General features: G+C 41.2%; 1 protein-coding gene across 1 annotated transcript in view; it reads left to right on the plus strand.

The window, feature by feature from the left end:
• Positions 1-21,795, plus strand: part of LOC143270580 (uncharacterized) — a 73,170-nt gene continuing 51,375 nt past the window's right edge. Inside the window, exons 1-6 of the mRNA XM_076561006.1 lie at positions 1-1,460; positions 4,266-4,336; positions 5,004-5,028; positions 8,220-8,321; positions 14,368-14,435; positions 15,126-15,147. Of these exons, the coding sequence (XP_076417121.1) occupies positions 1,340-1,460; positions 4,266-4,336; positions 5,004-5,028; positions 8,220-8,321; positions 14,368-14,435; positions 15,126-15,147 (409 nt within the window). The 5' untranslated portion in view covers positions 1-1,339. The remainder of the gene's footprint in view (positions 1,461-4,265; positions 4,337-5,003; positions 5,029-8,219; positions 8,322-14,367; positions 14,436-15,125; positions 15,148-21,795) is intronic.

The following is a 21,795-nucleotide window of genomic DNA, read 5'->3' on the forward strand; positions in this document are numbered from 1 at the left end:
ACACAACTGAGGTAGGAATTGTGAAAACACTGGTTGTATTTTGTGTGATACACCACTGTGATGTAACATATTAATGATATGAGAATTGTTGTGTTAAATTTTTTTTCTTAGTTTCTTTTAAAGGCAAGGGCGACAACAAGTAAGTAATCATGGATATTTCTATGGTTCTTGTGTTCAATAGTAATCCTTTGTTATTTGAGGGTATTGTACTTCGATTCTTGTTTAAATCTGTTTTCCCCCCAAAAGTAGGATGCCTTTTTCACAACCCAATTTCCAGTTACAGATGTGTACATTGAAAATCAGAATACAAGGTAACTACAAAAATGTGTTCAAACCTCATCTCAGATATGCAGGGTCAGTTACATGCTTGTGTTCCTTCATAAATGAGTTAACTAGAACTCAAGAGGTAGTGATGAGGCTCCTTAGCTGTGCATCTTAAGAGCCACTTCTTACCTCATCAAGGGCACAGTAATCCCCGTGGAGAGCTCTGTCCTCTTACATCTGTCTGCAGTAAGGCAGATCGATAGGGATCCCAAACACTGCAGTGACGGCTGTGGTGGTTGGAAGTCCTAGGAAATGTCACTCAGCATGCAACAGACAGTCACTGCTTTGAATGGTAGAGGAGCACAGTGCTCCTTTTAAGATGACAGAGTCTCACAATTAAATAAAATATACAGAGGAGTAGGATGGATATTTCTAAAATGGGTTTCTCTGGGATCTGGAGAATAGCATGAACAGAGTAGACAACAGAAGCATGGGCCCAAAGAGGAACACAATTTAAGGACATGTGCACTGAGAACTGCAGTCACCACCTGGAGGTTGATGTGTGCTACCTCATTCTCTGAGAATATATTGCTTTTGGGGGTGGGTTTCAGGGACTCACAGTTTGTCTTTATCTATACTGGAACTACCTACTTATGTACCATACTGGCCTAGAAATCACAGAGCTTCACCTCCTCTGCCTACAGAGAACTGTTATGAAAGCAGTGCACTCCATATCCAGTGGGAATACATCTTTAAAGGTTGGGTACACTCTGCTCCATGTGTTTTTCCTCTCAGGGTTGGTCAGTGCCTGTGATTTGAAGGTGAGCACTCATTAGGTACATGTATTCAGCAAGGAAACACACACACTGTCACACTGCCATGAATTTAGGACTTGCCTACACCACCAATGCGGTGCATGCTGGAGTGTGCAGTGCACTCAGTGATGCTCCTGAAACACCACTGTGACTCTGATGATGGTGCCTGGAGAATGGGCATGCCATGGAGTGTACTAAAACAGACTGGTTTCCTCTATTTTCTGCCATGAAACTGACATAACTGTCTCTACTGTTAATGCATGCCAGTTTCCAGAATTAAAAGAAGACTCTATGGGAAAGGGAAGATATCCCCCAAGGATGCTGAAGTACCGGAAGTCCAGGCAGACACTTCTGGCCATGTACCATCTACTGAAAGAGAAGGTACTGTTGAAATGCACTAATCTCATTGGGTGACATATGGTAGTTGTGGATCATCATTGTATGATAGGAGGGAAAGGTGATGATATTACCATAGTTTCCTGTGTAGATAATGTTGACTTGCATAGTTCCTCAGCTGAATTTCAACCACACGATTTAAGAATGTAATGTAAATTCACCTTTTGCAAACATTGAGTAACAAGAAACAGAGGAAAGGTGAACTCAATCTTGTCTCTGTCACTGTCCCTTCACCTGGTGTAGGCAGGAACAGGTGAGGCAACCTCTCTGTTACGTTCTCCCACATACCGGTGATGTAGATGAACTGAATGTAAACAAGCTCAAGATTGGCATGGTCATTGTCAAAATTGTCAAGAGTGAGCACAAAATTTGAAACAGATAACAGCATTTCTAGTCTGACCAAAGGGGAGTGGGTCTCTGGAGTAGTGTGTCACACCCTATGCTTATGGGAAAGAACAGAGGCAAGGTCATGGAAGGAGGTTTCTGTGTTCTTCCTTTTCAAAGGCATCATGGTAGCCTTGTCAGGGGTAATATTCTTGGGTTCATCTCTGTCATTTGAAGGCAGTCTTTCAACACTTAGCGCTTAGCTCCAAGCCCGTCATTGTACTTAGTAGCTCTCCATGGAATTTGCGCATAAGGTTCTTTCCCAGTTTGTGTGATAAAATACTATGACCCAAACATGCCAAAGAAGGAGTGCTTGTTTTCCCATGATACCATGAGTATGGTGTGCATATTTGCTGAGCAACCATAGATACAGGAGCCTGAGGCAGAGGTCCAGTGCAACAGAAATAGAGAAAAGGAGTGTTTCTTTATGCTCAGCTCACCTTCTCCTTCTACAGTCATGGATCTCAGTCCAGGAGTAATGTACTAACAGCTGAACCATTTGCTACCTCAGTTAACCTTGTCAAGATAATGCCATAGAGGCATCACCAGAGCCCTGACCTATCAGTTGACTCCTGAGATTTGCCATCACCATGCCCATAAACGGTGGTGATCAGTTTGGGGTTTCAATCTATGATAAAGCCAGTCTCTGGTGAGGGACAACCTACTCCTGGGCATTCAAATATACATTTGAAGTACTTACAAAATGGTCCTGGGGGTAAAGAATGAGCAGATCCTTTTCCCGGCTCCCTGGGGACATTGGTAGTAGTGCCTACTAGGTCCACTGTGGACCATTTAGTCCCTCCTTGTAGGACATCGCAGACTGCTAAGTAGTTAGCAGGCTTCTCTAGCAACACTAGCCTCATTCTTACCTTAGCGATGTCCTGATAAATAGAAGCCTCATGTGTGTCATTAGCTCTAAGCAGTCTATGTTCCTTAACTTTAACTGGCATTCTGTGTAATTTGAGTCAAGGAGGGTTATAGGGTGATATCCTTCTTTGATCCTTTAAATTAATGGATGACATAGGGAGAAAGGATCTGCCCTCTGGATGATCTTTGGTGCTCTTAGAGGCATCCTTGCCTCAGCCTCCAATATGCAGAGACTGAGTTTGTGAGCTTCCCTAAAATACTGCCCATGTTTCTCAGAATAAATTGTATGGACAGGAGAGGATCAGTTCTCTATGCACCATAATGTGTGTCTGTTTCTTACGCTGTCAGTACTTGAGTCTCCCACTTTGGCGTGGTCTGACCTGTCTCTTCTTTCCTGGGGACATGAGATTATGCTCTAAGGAGTCTCTCTTCTCTAAGTGGCTTCCCTGTCACTTCTTCAGTAGACTCACAGCCCAGGCTAATCAGAACTATGTCTGCTCCTCTAGGATTCTCTCATTCTACAGATTTTTTTTTTTGCTCTCTATCATAGTCTATAACTGTGGATTCAGTGTGTAGTGCCTGCTTCTGAGCTGTGTGTGACAGAGAAACAGGATTCCTCTTCTAGTCACTCCCTTTCTGTCTCTCTTCTTATGATTTCCTGCCCCTCTCCTTCCCCAGCCACTTCTCTTTCATAATTGCCACAGAAGCTTATGTGGTTCCTTCTTTGTGTTACCTTATTGTGGGTTCTCCCTACTGCAACACATTGTCCATGCAATGGGTCCTAAGTCCCAGACATGTCCTTATTCTCAGTCCCGGGTGTTCTAGGTCTTTCTGTAATCACTAAATGTCAGTTTCTCACAAAGCTCATGAGACTGAAAAGATCACTGGTAGAGAGCAGAAAAGACCCTTTTCAGAAAAACATGCCTGGAAAGGCAGTTGAGTCTCTAATAAAAGTGTGGATCAGACCTGTACTACAGGTACATAGGTAAAAACTTCACCTGAAGCTGAAGAGAGTAGCCATTGCCCTACCCTGAAAGTCATCTCAGGGACTGATTGTACTCTGTGGTTTTTATCATAAGATTTGTTATAGGGGACCAGTGAGATCTTAGCAGTAAAGGCACTTGCTGTAAAGACTGAGATCAATACTTTGAGCCTGGAACCTACATGGTTGACTGAGAGAACCAGGTACAGAAGGGTCACTTCTGTTGGATTCACTGCCAGCTGTTGAGCCTCTCAAACAGAATACGTATAAAAAGAAATTTTTGAATGATTCATTTCATCATTACACCACATAATAGATGCTTTTTCACTGATTGAGATTACCATTCCCTACAAACAAAAAAAATCTGCTCATTTCTCTCCAGAGCTACTCTCTGCCTTTATTTCTCTTCCTGGAAGACAGTCCTGCAACAACCCAACCATATTGTTCATTAGGTTTAATAAGATGTTCCAAGTCCAGTTGCTTTTACTCACATCAAGCAAAGATGCCCTGTAATAATACTAAGTCCCGTGAGCTGAGAGTCGCTTCCTTTCCCCTAGTGTCCCCTGAACCTACCACCAGTGCGGCCTCACCCCGCTACAAGCAACACCGACCAGTGAAGACTGTGAGGGTAAGAGGGCCTTTCCTTTCTCTGACTTAGAAAGGTTACTTCGGTGGTCCCCTTGTGCTTCAGTGGGTATCACATTTCATTCATTAAACTGATCTGAGTCATCATGGATATTAGAGAGCTTATTTAGGAAGAGGAGGGAATGGAACTGTACCAACTTGGTCCTGATCAAGACAGCATACATCACAATGTGGCACAACTTTGTGTCCTGCTGTATGAGTGATCCCACCAAGGTGGGTGCCTCTAGTTTACACCAGTCCTCATGGTTGAAAGATCCTCTGAACATCCTCAAGCTGGATACACTAAGCTTCCAACCATATACTCAAGTTATTTGTAAACCATAGTCTAGAAACAAAAAATACCTTAGTGTAATATAAAAGTTTTTATAGATGGTATGTGATGTAAGTTTTGCAACCCTCTATAGGCCAGATAGGTTTACCTGATCTGCCACTGAATAAGAAAAAGTATGCCCAGTACTAGTTTGTATCACAAAGGACAGAGTCCCAGATCTCTGTGACATCATCGAATAATGTACCCATTAATATAGTCTCTTTGTTACTACTCTTCTATGTCCTGATTTCAGTCACACAATGTTAGTGGGCAAAACAGCTTTGTAGACATTACTCAGCATGATCATGACATTAAATATTTTCTTTCCTATTGATTGCAGGCGAAGACCAAAAAACATAGATGTGGTATGTATTGTGGGATCATTTTCCTAAGACACACCTGAGGTAGGAATTGTGAAAACACTGGTTGTATTTTGTGTGATACACCACTGTGATGTAACATATTAGTGATTTGAGAATTGTTGTGTTAAATTTTTTTTCTTAGTTTCTTTTAAAGGCAAGGGCGACAACAAGTAAGTAATCATGGATATTTCTATGGTTCTTGTGTTCAATAGTAATCCTTTGTTATTTGAGGGTATTGTACTTCGATTCTTGTTTAAATCTGTTTTTCCCCCAAAAGTAGGATGCCTTTTTCACAACCCAATTTCCAGTTACAGATGTGTACATTGAAAATCAGAATACAAGGTAACTACAAAAATGTATTCAAACTTCATCTCAGATATGCAGGGTCAGTTACATGCTTGTGTTCCTTCATAAATGAGTTAACTAGAACTCAAGAGGTAGTGATGAGGCTCCTTAGCTGTGCATCTTAAGAGCCACTTCTTACCTCATCAAGGGCACAGTAATTCCTGTGGAGAGCTCTGTCTTCTTACATCTGCCTGCAGTAAGGCAGATCGATCGGGATCCCAAACACTGCAGTGATGGCTGTGGTGGTTGGAAGTCCTAGGAAGTGTCACTCGGCATGCAGCAGACAGTCACTGCTTTGAATGGTAGAGGAGCACAGTGCTTCTTTTAAGATGACAAAGCCCACAATTAAAGTACAGGGGAGAGTGGGATGAATAGTTCAAAGTCGATTTATCTTAGATCTGATGTATTCCTGTAAGTTTTGGAGAAAAGCATTAACAGATTAGACAATATTGGCATGGGCACAAAGAGCCACAAAATTTAAGGACAGTGTGCTCTAAGATTTCCAGTCATCATTCATTTAATGATCTGTGCTGCATCATCAATCCAGCAATTCATTTAAATTTTATTTTTTTAATTATTATAATTTTATTAATTTTGATATATTTATGCACCGTATTTCATCTTATTCATCCCTTATAACTCTTACTGTTCATAGATCCTCTCCCTTTTTACATTTTTCCAAATTTTATCCTTAAAAAATAACTTGCTAGTCCATTTTATGTTAAACATATATGCAAACATGTAGGGGCATCCACTGAACCTGGGATAATGCTACAGGGACAACACCTTTAATTAATCTCTCCCTCCCTCACACAGAAGCCATAAATTACCAATAGCTTCTTAGTTAGGGGTGAGAAAGGTTTTTGAACCTCTCTTCCCTACAAACCACACTGTTGACCTCTTTGATCTTATATGGGTCCTATGCGAGCAACCAACAATATACTTGTAAAGGAGAGCTGGACAGTGAGCAGTAAGGCTACTTCCTGTCATGGGTAGTTAGACTCCATGTTGCCTATTCCATTTTTGCTCTTGGTGCATTTACACAGGCAGCAGGGAAGAGTGCCACTGGGCATCATTCTATCCACATTGGTGGTGTCTACATGCTCGGGCTCTCACCAGTGAGCTGATGTGTTAAGTGGCGCTCTTATGGTGATTGGCTTAGTACATGCCTATCGTGTCTAAAAACCCGAGTTTCATCCCAAGTACTCAATGTAATGTACCCAGCATTACACAGTCTGTAATCTTTGATTTAGAGTGGTAGATTCAAGAAAGTCATAAGTTCAAGACCAGCCTTTTCTAAATAGTGAATTTTAGGCCAGCCTGGGTTAGAGGCCTTTTTCATCAACAAAACATAACAAATAAGCAATGAAAAAACAAAAATAATAAACTGAAATAGAAGATCTGTTGATGGAAGGAGAGTGTATAGAAGCTGACTCTGCCAGTAACAGGTTGACTGAATTGCAGAGGTTGGCCACATGCCCATATATATGTATGTGATTAGCACAAATTGAACTTGGTGAATTACTTAGGGAGACTAAAAGAGCACAGAGCTGGTAAGGAGTGGAGAGATATGAATGGAATCAAGAGAGTTAGGGTGATGAGTGGAGATGAATATGATCAAAATACATTTTATGGAATTCTCAAAGAATCACATATTTTATTAAAAACGATGAGGGAACAGTGAGCAGATAAGACGCACTGCCATGCCTTGTGCAGCCACTGCCTTCCTCTTATCTCTTGGCACCTCGAGAGTAGTTACACCATGAAGCACTAGACCCCTTTTCTTGTCGGTTCATGTTGAGGGTTTATACAGGGTTGGCCAATTTAAAGGAACTGTTTTTTTTTTTTTTTGGTCTAACGTTCATGTGACAATTTCATTTAGAATAACTTAGACTCTGAGTCATCACAGAAGGCACAAGCATAAGTCACCTCTCAGTGTGGGTCCTTGATGATCAGAGTCACTTGCTGAGAGGTACCTGGTAGGATGAAGATGTTGGAGAAAGGCTGTGTTTACTAATTCAGAGACCTTCTACAACTTATTTTTGAAGAAATACATAATTGGAGTCAGGGATCAAAGGCACAGCATCTATCTCTTTGCTTATATCTGGCAGGGACTTTGATCAGAGCATCATGGATATGCCTAACATGGTACCCAAGGTTAAAAAGTTAGAGGAATACACAGCTGCTTACCTTCTGAACCTACTTAAAGTGATACCATATGTCCTGCATGAGCTGTGAAATATCCCGGATAAGAAAAGAATGAAATTAAACAACCACTGGTCACTGTTGTGTAGCACACTAAACACTTGCTCAGGATTCAGTCATTCTTGTCTAATTGAATTGTTTTTACATTTCACAAACATCATAGAACACTTGTACAATCCATGTGCTTTTCCTTAGGGTTTAACATATCTTTTACACCGATAAGACTCCTGGGGGTCCTTATGAATTTTTAGTTCACTGGTGCAAAGATGTGATCACAGCGGGATTGCATAGATTTCACTGTGTCATGATGCTCTAACTGGGATTTGAACGCTGCGTATCAGTCACCACACCAACGTAACATAGTCACATTGCTCTTCCTTCTCTATTGTCACATCTGTACTAATTTAGACTTTACCTACATCATGTGACCATAATAGTCTTTATCTACATCATCATGTGATGCATAATTAATTGGACACTGACACAGTGATCTTCCTGAAGCACCATTCTAATTACAGTGACTTACCTGAAAATAAATAAAGAGATCAAGTGACAAACACTCAACTATTCTAAGTTTCCTCTGTTTGTCTGCTGTGAAGCTGACATAACTTTCCCTGTTGTGACTGCATTCCCTGTTTCTGCAGTACTAAAGAAAAGGACCATCAAAACAACCGTGATCCCACTTGATACGGATGGACCACAAATCATCTCCGGTACCTCCAAAGAAACATACATTAAAACAGAAGGTACTGAGGGAATTATGTTCAGTTATGTATAATAGATGCCCTTTATACTATGCACTATTTATAAATCTATAGAGACGTTTTGCTGTAGTTTTTAGTGTGTAGATACTGTTAATTTATCTAGCTTATCTGTAGAAATACAACCACAGAATTTAAATAGGATAAATAGGTTTAAAGGTTAAAGGTAACCTTTGCCTTTCATTAAGTAGTGGTAAACCATAGGAAACCTGAGACTTTCCTATGAATGAGTATGGCTTCACCTGGGGTAGGCATGAACGACTGAGCCACCCTCTCAGTCACTTTGTCCCAGACATGGATGATGCAGATGTGGAAAGTCTCAAGAGTGATCTGTTTAATGTCCAGAATCTCAAGAATGAGGATGAAATTTGAATTAGATAAAGGCATTTCTAGTCAGGTCCATTGGGAGAGAGCCCTAGGCATGGTCATCTTAGACTTTGTACTTGGGAGGCCAAGGGAGTGGGAAAGATCAGCAAGGACACAGAAACCTGTGTGCTTTTCCTCTTTCCAATGCATAATAGTTAACACTGGCAGGGTTAAGGGTGCTTTGCTCCTGGTTCTGTTATTTAAAGACTGTATTTCCAAGAACACATAGACTGTTCTTCCTCTGCCACTCCCAATGCACAAGCATTGGAATGTTGTTATACCTCTCCTTGGAAATTTTGTTAGGATTACTTTCCCAGAGGCAGTGGGCAAAGAAAGGTTTAGTTTGCCATATAGTTTGAGTTTGGAGTCCATAATTGGGAAGCAGTAGAGGCAGAAACTTGAGGGAGACTGACCTTGCAACCAGAGCCCAGAAGCAAAGAAAAATGAATGAATGTACTCTCCTGACTTTTCTTACTTTTATACTGCCCAGAATCCCATCGAAGGGAATGCTCGTACCCATAGGGAACAGCTCTTCTCATCTAACTTAATCTAATCAAGATAAACCCCAAGGGCATGCCCAGAGGACACAGACCTCATCAGTTTGACAGCTGGGTTTCAGCATCATGGAGCCTATGAAGTGTTGTTTTTCACTTTTGAGTATAACCTGTATCAGGGCCAATTTATCTATAGGGAACAACTTTCTCTCCTTACCAGGACCCATAGGTAAATGTCTTATAGTGTGATCCCAATGATGCCCGAGAAACAGGTTCTCTCTCTTTTTCTCCCAGGTCTTGTAGCAGCACTTCATGGACCCCACAGGGTGGAGTGGCTAAAGAGACCCAAGAATGGCTTTTTGTTCTGTCAAAACCCCAAGGCTACAATGTCCTGGGAGTAAGGGCTCAGTGTATGACTTTAGCTCTTTTATTTCTTTTTCTTTTTTTAGTTTCTCAAGATCTCTGTGTATTTGCCATGACTATCCTGGAACTTCTTTGTAGACCAGAATGGCCTTGAATTCATGGAGATCTGCCTGCCTCTGCCTCCTGAGAGCTGGGATTATAGGTGTGCACCTACCACCTGGTGACTTGAACTCTTTTGTAGGCAGTGTTCCTCACCTCAGACTGACATACAGGATGGCCGAGACAAGGGAGATTAGAGGTCTGACATCCATCTTAGATCCTGAACTCTAGCACACACTTGGCCCCATTTCAGAAATTCTTGGTTTAGCCTTCAATATTGAGAACATTCAACATTCAGTTCCTAGGACTAAAGGACTATAGGCACTTGGGTATCGGCTATCTTGGCACCTATCTGGTCACAGGGCTGTGTCTGTCCTCTGTGCTGTCACCATTTGTATCTTTCACTTGTTATAGGCTTTCCTGACTTGTCTTCTTTAGGGGAAGGAGTTCATAATCTCAGAAATGAGTTTCCTGTGTCTTCCTTGGAGCCTCTTCATTAGGCTCGAGGCCCTTGATCCCCACAAGTGTGTTGGCTTCTCCTGCATTCTCTAATTCTTTAGCTGTGTTTGGCTCCACCATAACAGGCAGTGTTTGTAGAATTAATGCATTGTGTTACTCACTGTATACTCTGGGTCTCCTGCTTGTGAGTAGCATGTCCTACAGAGCCCCATGACCCCACCTCTAGCCGCACACACTTCATATCCCTCGTTACAGTTTCTTGCCCTTTATCCTTCTCCAGAAATTTCCCTATTTCCTGGGTGCCATGTTCATTCTGCGTTCTGTGCCTGGCTATCCTTAGAGTCTTGGAGGTTCTTTTCCACTAATTATTTAGTGCCTGACACTGTATAGTAGAACACACTGTCCACAGAATATAGCCTAACCCTCTGGCATGCTCCCATACTCAGTCCAGATAGTTCTTTGCCTTTTGTATTATCTCTAATTATCTCTTCCTCACCAAACTCACCGTACAGGAAAGGCCATTGAGAGCAAAGATATCAAATCTTAGTAGTTTATCTGGTTCAGTCCTGGATCTGGTAGGCACAGCTAAAGGGCTCCTGATGCCTAGCTGTATGGCATGGATATGTGAAGAGAGAAGAAAAGGCTGGACTCAGTCAGCCAGAGGAAGTCCCATAAACAGGGCAAGACTGTATATTAGAAGAACAATAAACCCAGAAAAGGTTGTCCCAAACCTTTGGGATTGTAAGGAAGAAGGTGAAGGAGTGACTGGCATGTGGTCATCACATTGGCCCTCATGAAACTCTCAGTGCTATGACACAAATTAGGAAGGTATCTTGTCTGAAATTTGACCCAACACTCCACTCTCTCTCCACTAGTAACTGGGCTGGAGGCAGCCTGTCCTGTACAGAATGCCTCTTTTGCATGGGAGGACAGAAACCCCACTGAGTTATCTCTCTCCTTATAGCTTTCCCTAAATGAAGTAAAATGAAGGTGCGTATCCTTGACATTGACCTTGTGAAAAAAAGTCCCTACTTATTTTTGTTGTATTTGCAATTTCCTTAAAGACTTGTGCCAGCTGTACAAAGCTTACATGTATACTACATGGCCTAGAAATATTATGAAGTTAAGATTAAAACATACATGCATAATTTACAGGCCATTATCTGTTTTGGTTTATTTCCACAAAATATGTATGAAGTATGATAAAATCTTAAATTTGATCATTATTTACACACTTACAGGCCATATGGTGAGTTCTGTTTGAGAGATTTGCAACCAAGATCAACATACCATTTCAAATAGCTTTATAAGATTTATCATTGAGGTAATTAATGGCTCAATGAGAAGAATACTTACTGAAAAAGCAGTAGATCTGAGCTTGAATCTGCTCACACACATACAAAAAAATTGGACAGAACTGTTCATATTTGTAATCCCATGCTGTTGAGTGAATAGACCGTAGTATTTCTAGTGCTTGCTAGCTGTCATCCTATCTACGGCATCTGTGAGAGACCCTGTCTGAAAGAAAGGAGAAAGGGTGATACATCATGGTATGCCATGCCCTCTTTTAGCTCTCATATTTTAATTGTCAGGCACTTACACACACACACACACACACACACACACACACACACACACACACACACGATACAATTACCTGAAATACATTTTACGTTACTGCAACAGTCTCATAACCAACTTCTATTACTATTGCAATAAGGTCAAGTATTTCAAACATATCGTAAAATCCTTGAGATTCTAATCACAAAAGTTGTGATCGTCTGTGGCTTTCTCATATAGTTCCTTGCTTCTAATATACATAGCATTTCAGTTGTTGGCCTTAACCCTTAATTTCACCAATAAAGCTGCCAGACCACAAGGAGCTTAATATTAACAGAAAAGATTTTAGGAAGTAGAGTAGTCTATATGTGATTTTTACTTCATGAAAGGTCATATTCCTAGCATCTTGAATTTTCAGGTTACTTATACTTTGCTTAATTTAAATTCCCTTCCCCAAAAGGGAAGGGAGAAATGTTGTAACTGAATTATAGTTTCAAAAATTAAAACGGGGGTCAGAATCCCCTTCTCCCTGAAATCCAGGTGTGCTGTCTTTGTTTTTTGTTTTGTTTGTTTGTTTGTTTTTTTAACTTGTCACAAACCAGAGTCATTTGGGAAGAGGAAACTTCCATTCAGAAAATGCTGCCACCAGATTCACCCATAGGCAAGCCTGTGGTGCATTTTCTTCATTGATGATTGATATGTGAGGGCCCACCTCACTGTAGGCAGTGCCACCCCTATGGTGGTGTCACTGAGTGCTGTAAGAAAGTAGGCTGAGCGAGCCTTGGTGAGTAAGCATCACTCCTTCATGGCCTTTGCATCCTCTCCTGACTCTGTTCTTACCCTGTTCAGTTCCTGTCCAGAGTTCCCCGAGAAAGTGAGTGTGAAGAGAGAATTGTATGCTGAAATAAACTCTTTCCTCTACAAGTTGTTTATGATCATAGTGTTTGGTCACAGCAATAGAAACCCTAAGTAAGACACTGTGTAAACTATTAAGGAGCATGGGATTATGTCATTTGCAGAACATAGATGTAAGTGAATATACTTGCCATGTTAAATGTCTTATGTTCATTGAAAAAGGCAAGTCCCAGGTAATTTCTTTCATTTGAAGGACTAGGTTTTTATGTAAAAATAAAATTACATATGTGTATATGATGTGAACAAAGTAAAGGGAACTAACGAGATGGGAGGAGAAGGCGGTGGTGTGGGTGCAGTCTTACATGCAAGTGCTCTTCTGAGAGTGGTACACTATGTGATGGTACACTGTGACTATACTGTGCCAATTGAAAAGGATATATTTCTTATTCTGACTTCTGTCCAGTGTTACCTTTAAATTTGAGACATATGTTAATTTTGCTCTTTTTTGTGTGGTAATTCCATAAATGTTGGTACTTGATAGTTGATAATATCATTGTTGTCAGCTATACCCAAATTGACTGTTTCCCAATTGCTCTACTAACTCAACATTGAACTTAAATTTCTGGAATTTTTGATTGATTCTTTCACATTGTACTTTGGATGAATTCTTAGATAATGTGAATTTGGAAGGTGGTTCCATGCTTCCTTTCCTTCTTTCGTCATGACTTGCAGAGTTGTGTTACTATGTACAGTTGTCTCAGTATTTCCTTAGAATTTTTTCCAGACTCCTTAGCACCAATATCTGAAACTAATCAAGCCCTTATATTACACTGTGTCTTATAGGGCTATAACACATACATGTTCTCCATGCTCCTTAGAACCCTGTAGAATACTGACAATACTCAGCACAGTATAACAAAATATAATACACGATATGCTATACTTTAGGGAATAATGTACACACAACATAGGCAAGAATATTTTCAGATATGTTCATCCTAGTAAAATTTCCCAAGTAAAATGGATACATTAGCATGGATCATAACTAGTGATAAATTCTGAGTCAACATATATGGATTGGTGGAGGTTGAAATAGATTTGAGACATGTGCCTCAGGAAGTATCAATTGTTCCCTGCTTTAAAACAGGAAGTGACAGTATTTTGTTGCTTAATCATAAAGCTTCTTTTATTAGAAAAGATAGGTTGGATCAGTGCATAATGACTTTTTCAGCCCAGCCTGCTGACCTAACTGCAGTTGAATCCCACAACTCACATGGTGAAAGGAGAAAACCAGACCCCTGAAGAGCTCCTCCTAACTCCACCTGCACACAGACACACATGCATGGTTTCCTCCAACCAGAATAAATGCAGTGTGTATTTTGAAAGACTTATTTACTTTCCTGCAGTGAAAGATTCTTCCACATTGATTTAGATTCCCATTGTCTAGGAAGCCAAAAGTTCTGTTCCTCATTTCTCTTCAGTTCTTCTCTTTGCCTTAATTTGTGTGACAGTAATATAATCCACAGTTCTGGAATAAGCAGAAAGCAAACCATTCCTAACACTTTGGCTGGCTCTTAAGATTCTGTTCCTTATACTGGATTGCCTTGCCCAGCCTTATTGCAAGGGGGGTGCTTAGTCCCATGGCAACTTGTCGTGCCATGATTTGTTGACACCCACGGGAGGCCTACCCCTTTCTGAACAGAGAAGCAGAGGAGGAGTGGATTGGGGGGAACAATTAGATCAAGTCACATATGCTAGCCACATAGACTTCTATACATCCCTGGAGTAATTAAAAACAATACCATGTGTTGACAAATTACTTTCTGTCTTTTTAGAGATACACAAAAACTCCACTACATTTTCTTCTAGAAAACAGGGAGAGCTACCCGTGATGATGGTGGAGGTAAGACTGCCTTTCCTCTCAAAGTAATATAAAAAGTTACTTTGTCCCTTACATTGTAGTGGATATGAAATTCAGTTAACAAAAGCCAGGTGCATCATGGGTTAGCTCAGGGAGAAAAGGAACTGGAATTGTGCCAGCCTGCTCCTGACTGAACTGAACATAAAAGTATGCAGTGCCATTTATCACAGTTTGTGTGAGAGGATAGTTTCTCCTGAAGAAAAGGGTTCCTCTTTAGATGCGTGTATAATTTTCACTCAGAAGTTGACAGCCACTTCTGGTTTCTAAAATCTTGATGCAGTTTATGTTCTACTTATGTTCCAAAGTTTCTGGGTTTCAGCATGGAGATGTTGAGTGGTAAGACTTCTACTGCATGAGGATTAGTGTAAATAATTGAGGCCCAGCTGGAGGAGGAATTATCTCACAGTCAGGTTATAAAGATGCAGCTTGGCTTAGGGAACATTCAGCAGAGACCAAACAAATTAATTTGGCCTTTGAACCAGCAAAAGTGGGAATGGCACAAACTATAGAGTCCCAGTTCTTCTGGGACATTGTCACATAATATACTAACACATAGGACTCTTGCCCATTTTGATTGGCATCATACTATGTCAACATGTGTTCTAAAGACCCATGTAAACAGAATTTAGTATGACCTGTGCCTCAAACTGTTTTCTTTCCTTTAAATTTCAGGTGGAGTCTAGAAAACATACCAGTATGTATTATAAAATCTCCTTGTTAAGACACATTTTAGAAAAGTATAATTACTGGGTATCCTCATGTCTAATGCACCACTGTGATCTAAGCCACCTATAGGGAAGAACTTGGATTTTGGTTTTTAAAAAAAAGTAGTACCTGAAGTTAAAAAAAAAACTGGGGTTGTCTACTGTCACTGGATTCAGATCTGATCTCGTTAGATTGTTTGAGATGTTCTGTACCAGGCTGTGTCTAAATCTGTTTTTCCCCAAGATAGGTATCCTGATTACCCAGTCAAATCTCCTGTGACAAACTAATGAATTAACAAATTAGGATGAAAACTTTACCTACAGTATATATGTTCAAAGCCCATTACATGTGGTACATTTATTTGTTTGTGTGCTACTCTATGGAAGAATAAACCATGGCACAGAGGTAAGTGATGAGGCTGTTCAAGAATTGATCAAGAAACATTTCGTAGCCCAAGCACTTAGTAATCCCTAACTTCCAGCATCCCAGCATCTGCCTTCAATAGGTCAAAACTGCAGAGATCAGGACCCTGTAGTGACTACCACAGAGGGGAAATGCCCAGGGCATTACTTCTCATCTACATACAGACATTCCAAAGAATGAAAGGTTAGAAAGCCCACAAGCTTCTAGTCAGATCAGCGCTTCTGAGAATGGGAGACAGACACTGCATGGGGAGATGGGGCAGGGGTTTTTCACTTAGGCTTTTGCTATACATGGCTTTTTCCAGTATTCTCTATTGTCACGTTGCCATGAATTTAGACTTTACCTACACAGTCCATGTATTGCTTAACTGATTCAGTGATCCTCCTGAAGCTCCATTCTCACTCTGTTGACTGTACCCGGAAACAAGCCGTCAGATCAAATGGACAAACACACAGTTGTTAGGTTCCTCTGTTTTTCTGTCATGAGGCTGACATGACTCCCTGTTATAATGCATTCCCAGTTCCTGAATTCTTAAGGGAAATTTGTCAGGAGCAAGCTGTTGCCCCTCAGGATGTGGAAGGATCTCCCGTTCCTGAAGTAGCACACAAACAACACCAATAAAAATGGAAGGTGCTGTGGGAATTCCATAATTCTGTCCAATTGTGTATACTGTTGCAAATTATTTTCTTTCATATATAAATCTATAGAGAAGCTTAAGACTTTTTCCTATGTAGAATAATACTAATATATCTACGTCTTCAATGTATATGCAACCACAGAATTTAAAATGCATCTGATGTCACCTTATTCAGTAGCATGAACCGGTGGAAACTGAGGCTCATCTTGTATGCATCAGGGTGGTTTCACCGGGTGTAGACAGGAATGGGTGAACCACCTTCTCTCATACTTTCTCTCACATGTGGGTGATGCAGATGGAGTAGGTCTGATGTTCCTCAAAGTGACCTGGTAAAGTTCCAGCGTCTCATGACTGAGGGTGAAATTCACCTTAGATAACAGTGTTCCTGGTTTGATCCAATGAGCAAGGATCCAGGGGTGGTCATGTTACACATTGTGTTAGAGGATCAGGGAGTGGGAAAGATATCAATAAGGACAAGGAAAATGAGAGGGGGGTGTCCTTTTCCTCTTTCAATGGCACAGTGGTAAGCAGAGTCTGGGGAAAGTGTACTTTGCCATTTGAAGACAGTATTTCCCAGGACATTACTCCTTTTTCAAGGGTTGCTTTTTAAAATTTAATGTTTTCCTTTTCTTTCTTGAAAACTTATACAATATATTCTGATCTTGGTTTCCCCTTCTCCATCTCTTCCCAGATTCTCCCCACCTTACCACCCATCCACTATCTTTATCTCTCACTGTAGAAAAGAAACAAGCAAATTAAAAAAGAAAACCAATATATAATCAGTGTAAAAGCACAACAAATACACACACACACACACACACACACACACTCAAAAAAGCAACATAAAAACACCAAATCAGAAACTATAATATACATGTAAAAGACCAGTAAGATTTTAAAAATGCTCCCCCAAAAGCAATATGAGACCCAAAAAGTCTACAAAACCATTAAGTATGTTGTGTGTTGGCCATCTACAGCTTGCATGCTTGCATTGGGTCTACCCTTAAGCATGGTTAATATACCTAATGAGACTCTATTGGAGAAAACTGATTTTTCCCTTGAGTTTGCCAATGAAGATAGCTTCTTGGTTAGGAATGGGAGCTCCTGTTCACTTCCCCCTTTGATGTAGGAAGACACATCTTTAATCTAGATCTTTTGAGCTGGGAAAAGACAAGCAATTGAGGCATGAAGACACATGCCTTTAACTGAGAACTTGAGGCAGGAAGCCACACTTTAATCCAGCCCACACCTCCTGCTGGAAGCCTATATAAGAACATGGAAGAAGGAAGCTTTTGCTCTTTGCCTGATTGTTCTGGTCTTGTTAACAAGTGCATTCCTTCACTGGCATTACAGCCTATTTCTTCCAAAGATCCAAATTAGAAGTGGGTCTTCCTACTTCAACTTAAGAAAAAAATTCCTCACAGATATGCCCTCCATTTTGGGGGGTTAGTTCATTCCAGATGCAAACAAGTTGGCAAGCAATAACCATCACACCTTCTTAAGCAATAATGCCAAGAAGAGTTCATTAGTCATCCCACCTCAGCTAACCTAATAGATATAATCTCACACTTCCATGCCCAGTATTGGGTATCATCCAATTGACTGTTTGACTGTTGAGATTCACCATGATTGTGCCCATGAAGTATTGAGTTCACTTTGTGTACTAACACGATAGAGCCATTCTGTCTGGTGAAGGACAACATTCTCTCTTATACTCACAGAAACCTGTAGATGATAGTCTATTGTAGGCAGAGTTTCTCTGGGTGCTAGCAGCAGCTTCATAAAAACCACATTGAGCTTTAACATAAATTATAAATGTTTACCCAATAGCTCAGGCTTATTACTAACTAGCTCTTACAACTCATTCCTATTAATGTATATTCTCCCATGAGGCTTAGCGCTTTTACGTCTATCCAATTAGGTATGTCAGACTCGTTCTGCATCTGGCTGGCAACTCCTCTGACACCACCCTTCCATATCCCATCATTCTCAATTTGGCTTTCCCACCTAACTTTTACCTGTTCAGCTATTGGCCATTTAGCTTGTTTATTAAACCAATCACACCAACATATATTCACAGTGTACAAAAGGATTATTCAAGAGCAGTCTAGCAGTTAGGGTCCAATGAAGCAGGCAGAACAGAGCCCTTCCCTTTCTTCCTTCAGGACTTGTAGCAGTCCATGCATAGTCCTCTGTTCACTGTTAACTCCTGCTTCACGTGGCACCAACAGGGTAGAGTGCTGGGTAAAATGGATGTTTACTCTGACAGAACTGCCACGTCTCCTATATACTGGCAAGGAAGGGACTAGTGTTAATGGGTAGCTCATTTCCAGCCTATGCGCCTCATCCTGGACTGCCATGCAGGATGACTGAGGTGTAAAGGAGGTCAGAGACGTGTCCTTCATCCTTGAGCCTCTGACCTTATGAGTGAGCAGGGATCTGATCTCTGACCCCTACCTTGGCTCTTTTTCATGCATTCTTGATTCTGATTCCAAGATACAGATGGTGCCTTAGGAAGTTCCCATAAGCTAATACCCATGTTCCAAGGGCTAAAGGACATGAGCAATTGGGGATCCACCTTCTTGACACACATCTTGCCACAGGCTGTGTCTGTCCTCTATGTTTTGTATATTTATGACTTTGTACTCGAGTATCTGACATGGTGGTCTTTGGGTGGAAATGAGTTCATATCTGAGGATTGTGTTTCCTCCAGGCTCTCATCTCTTTGGTAGGTTGATGGACTTTGATCTTTACAAGTCTGTCTGATCTTCTGCATTGTCTCATTGAACAACTCTGGGCTTGGCTCCTTCTCACAGACAATCTCAGTAGCCTTAATACATTGTGTCTCCTCTCCTTAAACTCAACAGTTATTGCTTCTGAGCAAGGTGTCCCTCCTAGACCTAGGAGCAGTCTCTACCCCCATTATCTTCTTCCTCCCTTCTCTGGTGCATTCCTCTGGGATCATGGGTCCTGTAGACACTGCACCTGGTAATGCATCAAGGTGTGTGATATCCTTTCTACCTGGGAACATTGAAACATTGCTCAAAAGAATGCCCAACTGAGTCTCTTATGTCCCATGTCTCTTTTATTCCATAATTTTCTCTCCCTCACTAAGCTCATCAGAGTCACAAGACAACTTGGAGAGAAGAAGACAAAACAGAAACCTTCTCTGGAGACTGCATGCCCAGAAAGACGGTTGAATCTTAATAGGTTATCTGACTCATGCCCTTGCCTTGTGGGTAGAGGTGAAACCTTGCTGTTGAACAGCTGATACACTTGAATATGAAAAAAGAGAGGGAAGAGTTGAGTCTAAAATCAGCTAGGAAAGGTCTCCTAATCAGATTAGTGTAAAAGAACAACTAAATTACATTAAAAAAAACCTGAAAAAGTTTGTCCCAAAATTTATGGAAAGTGACAAAGCCAAACCACTGACTTTTGATGGTCCATTTGGAACTCTCGAACACCTAATGCTCTGACCCCAATTAGTGCAATGTCTGGTAACTTCCTTGACACTGTCTCTACTTTATACCCGTCTGTAGCTGTGCTGCAGGCAGCCTCATGTACAGACACCCTCATTTTGCATGGAAAGGCAGAAGCCTCTGAGAAGTGTCCACCTTTAGTGCTTTTTTGAAGACAAAACACATGGCCTTCACCTAGGCCTTGCCAAAAATGTACGACTTCTGTGCATGGATCTGGCTACCACTTTATGTCTGAGACTAAGTGGTGGGATGAGTTAAGGGTCCTGGGTGAGATTTCAAAAGATGGACCTAGTATTGGCCTCCATAACCTGTTTGGTGTGGCATAGTCACACAGGGTGAAGAGTGAGTATCATGGGTCACAGTCAGCAAAAGGGCTGACAGATGTGCTGCCTTTCTGGGTCTGGGCCTGCCGGTGGGTAGAATGGAAGGAGAGAAGTGATTCAGACTCATAAGAGAGTTGATAAATCTGCCTGGGTCTGGGCATAGAGAGGCTTCATGGGTGGGCAGCACATTATGATAGAACAGGTTTAGAATAGGTTTAGAATACTCCAGAGAGCTGGGTATGGGGCACTTACCTGTGTCCATACCTGAATTGGCATTAGGTTGAGGGTCCCTCATAAAGCTAGGCAGGAAGGACAATGGAGGATGACCCCTGCCAATACCACCACTGAGGGATCTGACACTAGGGGATCAGAATGGAGGGCAAGTGGTAACTGAGTGTGTGGACTAATGCAGGATAGTGCATACCCTCCTCTCGCATCCATGTGCATGAACACTTACCTGCAGCCAAGCAAATGAATCTAATCCACACCTATGATCAAACCTACACTCACACATGCACATTCATGCATACCCATGAACAAGAAATCTGAATGGCATGTGGCACAATTGCAATAAATTCATAACCATTTCTGGTTAAAGATGTAGTAAAGTCAATTATTGCCAAATATCATGCCACCATCGGGAAACTTAATCACTTGCATGATTTGCTTGTATTCCCAGATCATTGCACATTGCAGAGACTGTTGATTCCTTGGGTCTCTATTGCATTGGAACTGATTTATGTAACATTTCACTTGCTCAATTCGAGTGTTTATTTCACTCATAAGACCGTCAATCATTAGAAAGCAATTACCTACACAATATTTAGAAAATCTAAAGTTCTCGTTGTTGGTTTAGCTGATTTTATGAACATCACATGAACCCACTAAAATTGATATACTTATGATATGAAATGGATACATAAATATTGTCTCCTTCTGAAAATATGAAATAAAGAAGCAAAATACATTAAATATATAGATTTCCATTAATGAAATGAAATGTTTAAAACTCCTCTCCATGTCCTTTGAAGAATGGAAATTATCATTTCAACAATGCTTGAGTTTGCTAGACAAATCTTTTTAAGAAATTTTTTATTCATTCCACATATTGACCACAGATACCTCCTTCATCCCTTCTGCTCTGCCTCTAGCCTTTCCCCACAGCCTACCACTCATCTCCTCCTTCAAAAATGTATGGCCTCCCATGGAGAGTCAGCAAAACCCAGAACATTCAGCTGAGGAAGGTCCAAGCCCCACACCCTTTCATCAAGGCTGTGCAAGATGTCCCACATTAGGCAATGGGCTCCAAAAAGCTAGCTCATGCTCCAGGGATAGATCCTATTCCTACAGTCAGGGTGCAGTGAAACACACCAAGCTACACAAATATCTCACCCCCACCGAGGGCCCAGTACAGTCCCATGTAAGGCTCCACAGCTGTGGGTCCAGAGTTAATGAGTTCCCACTAGCTTGGTTCAGTTGTTTCTGTAAGTCTTCCCATCATGGTCTTGATGCCCCTTGATCATAGAATCAATCTTCCCTCTCATCGACTGGACTTCTAGAACTCAGCCTGGTGCTTAGCTCTCTGCATGGGTTTCTATCAGTTATTCACTGAAGGCTCTATGATGACAGTTAGGGCTTTTCACCAATCTGATCACCAGGGTAGGACAACTCAGGCACCCTTTCCACTATTGCTAGTAATCTTAGCTGGGGTCATGCCTGTGGATTCCTGGGAACTTCCCTGACCAGGTTTCTCCCTATCCATACCATAATGTCTC

Source organism: Peromyscus maniculatus, chromosome 23 (assembly GCF_049852395.1).
Source record: "Peromyscus maniculatus bairdii isolate BWxNUB_F1_BW_parent chromosome 23, HU_Pman_BW_mat_3.1, whole genome shotgun sequence".
Lineage (NCBI taxonomy): Eukaryota > Metazoa > Chordata > Mammalia > Rodentia > Cricetidae > Peromyscus > Peromyscus maniculatus.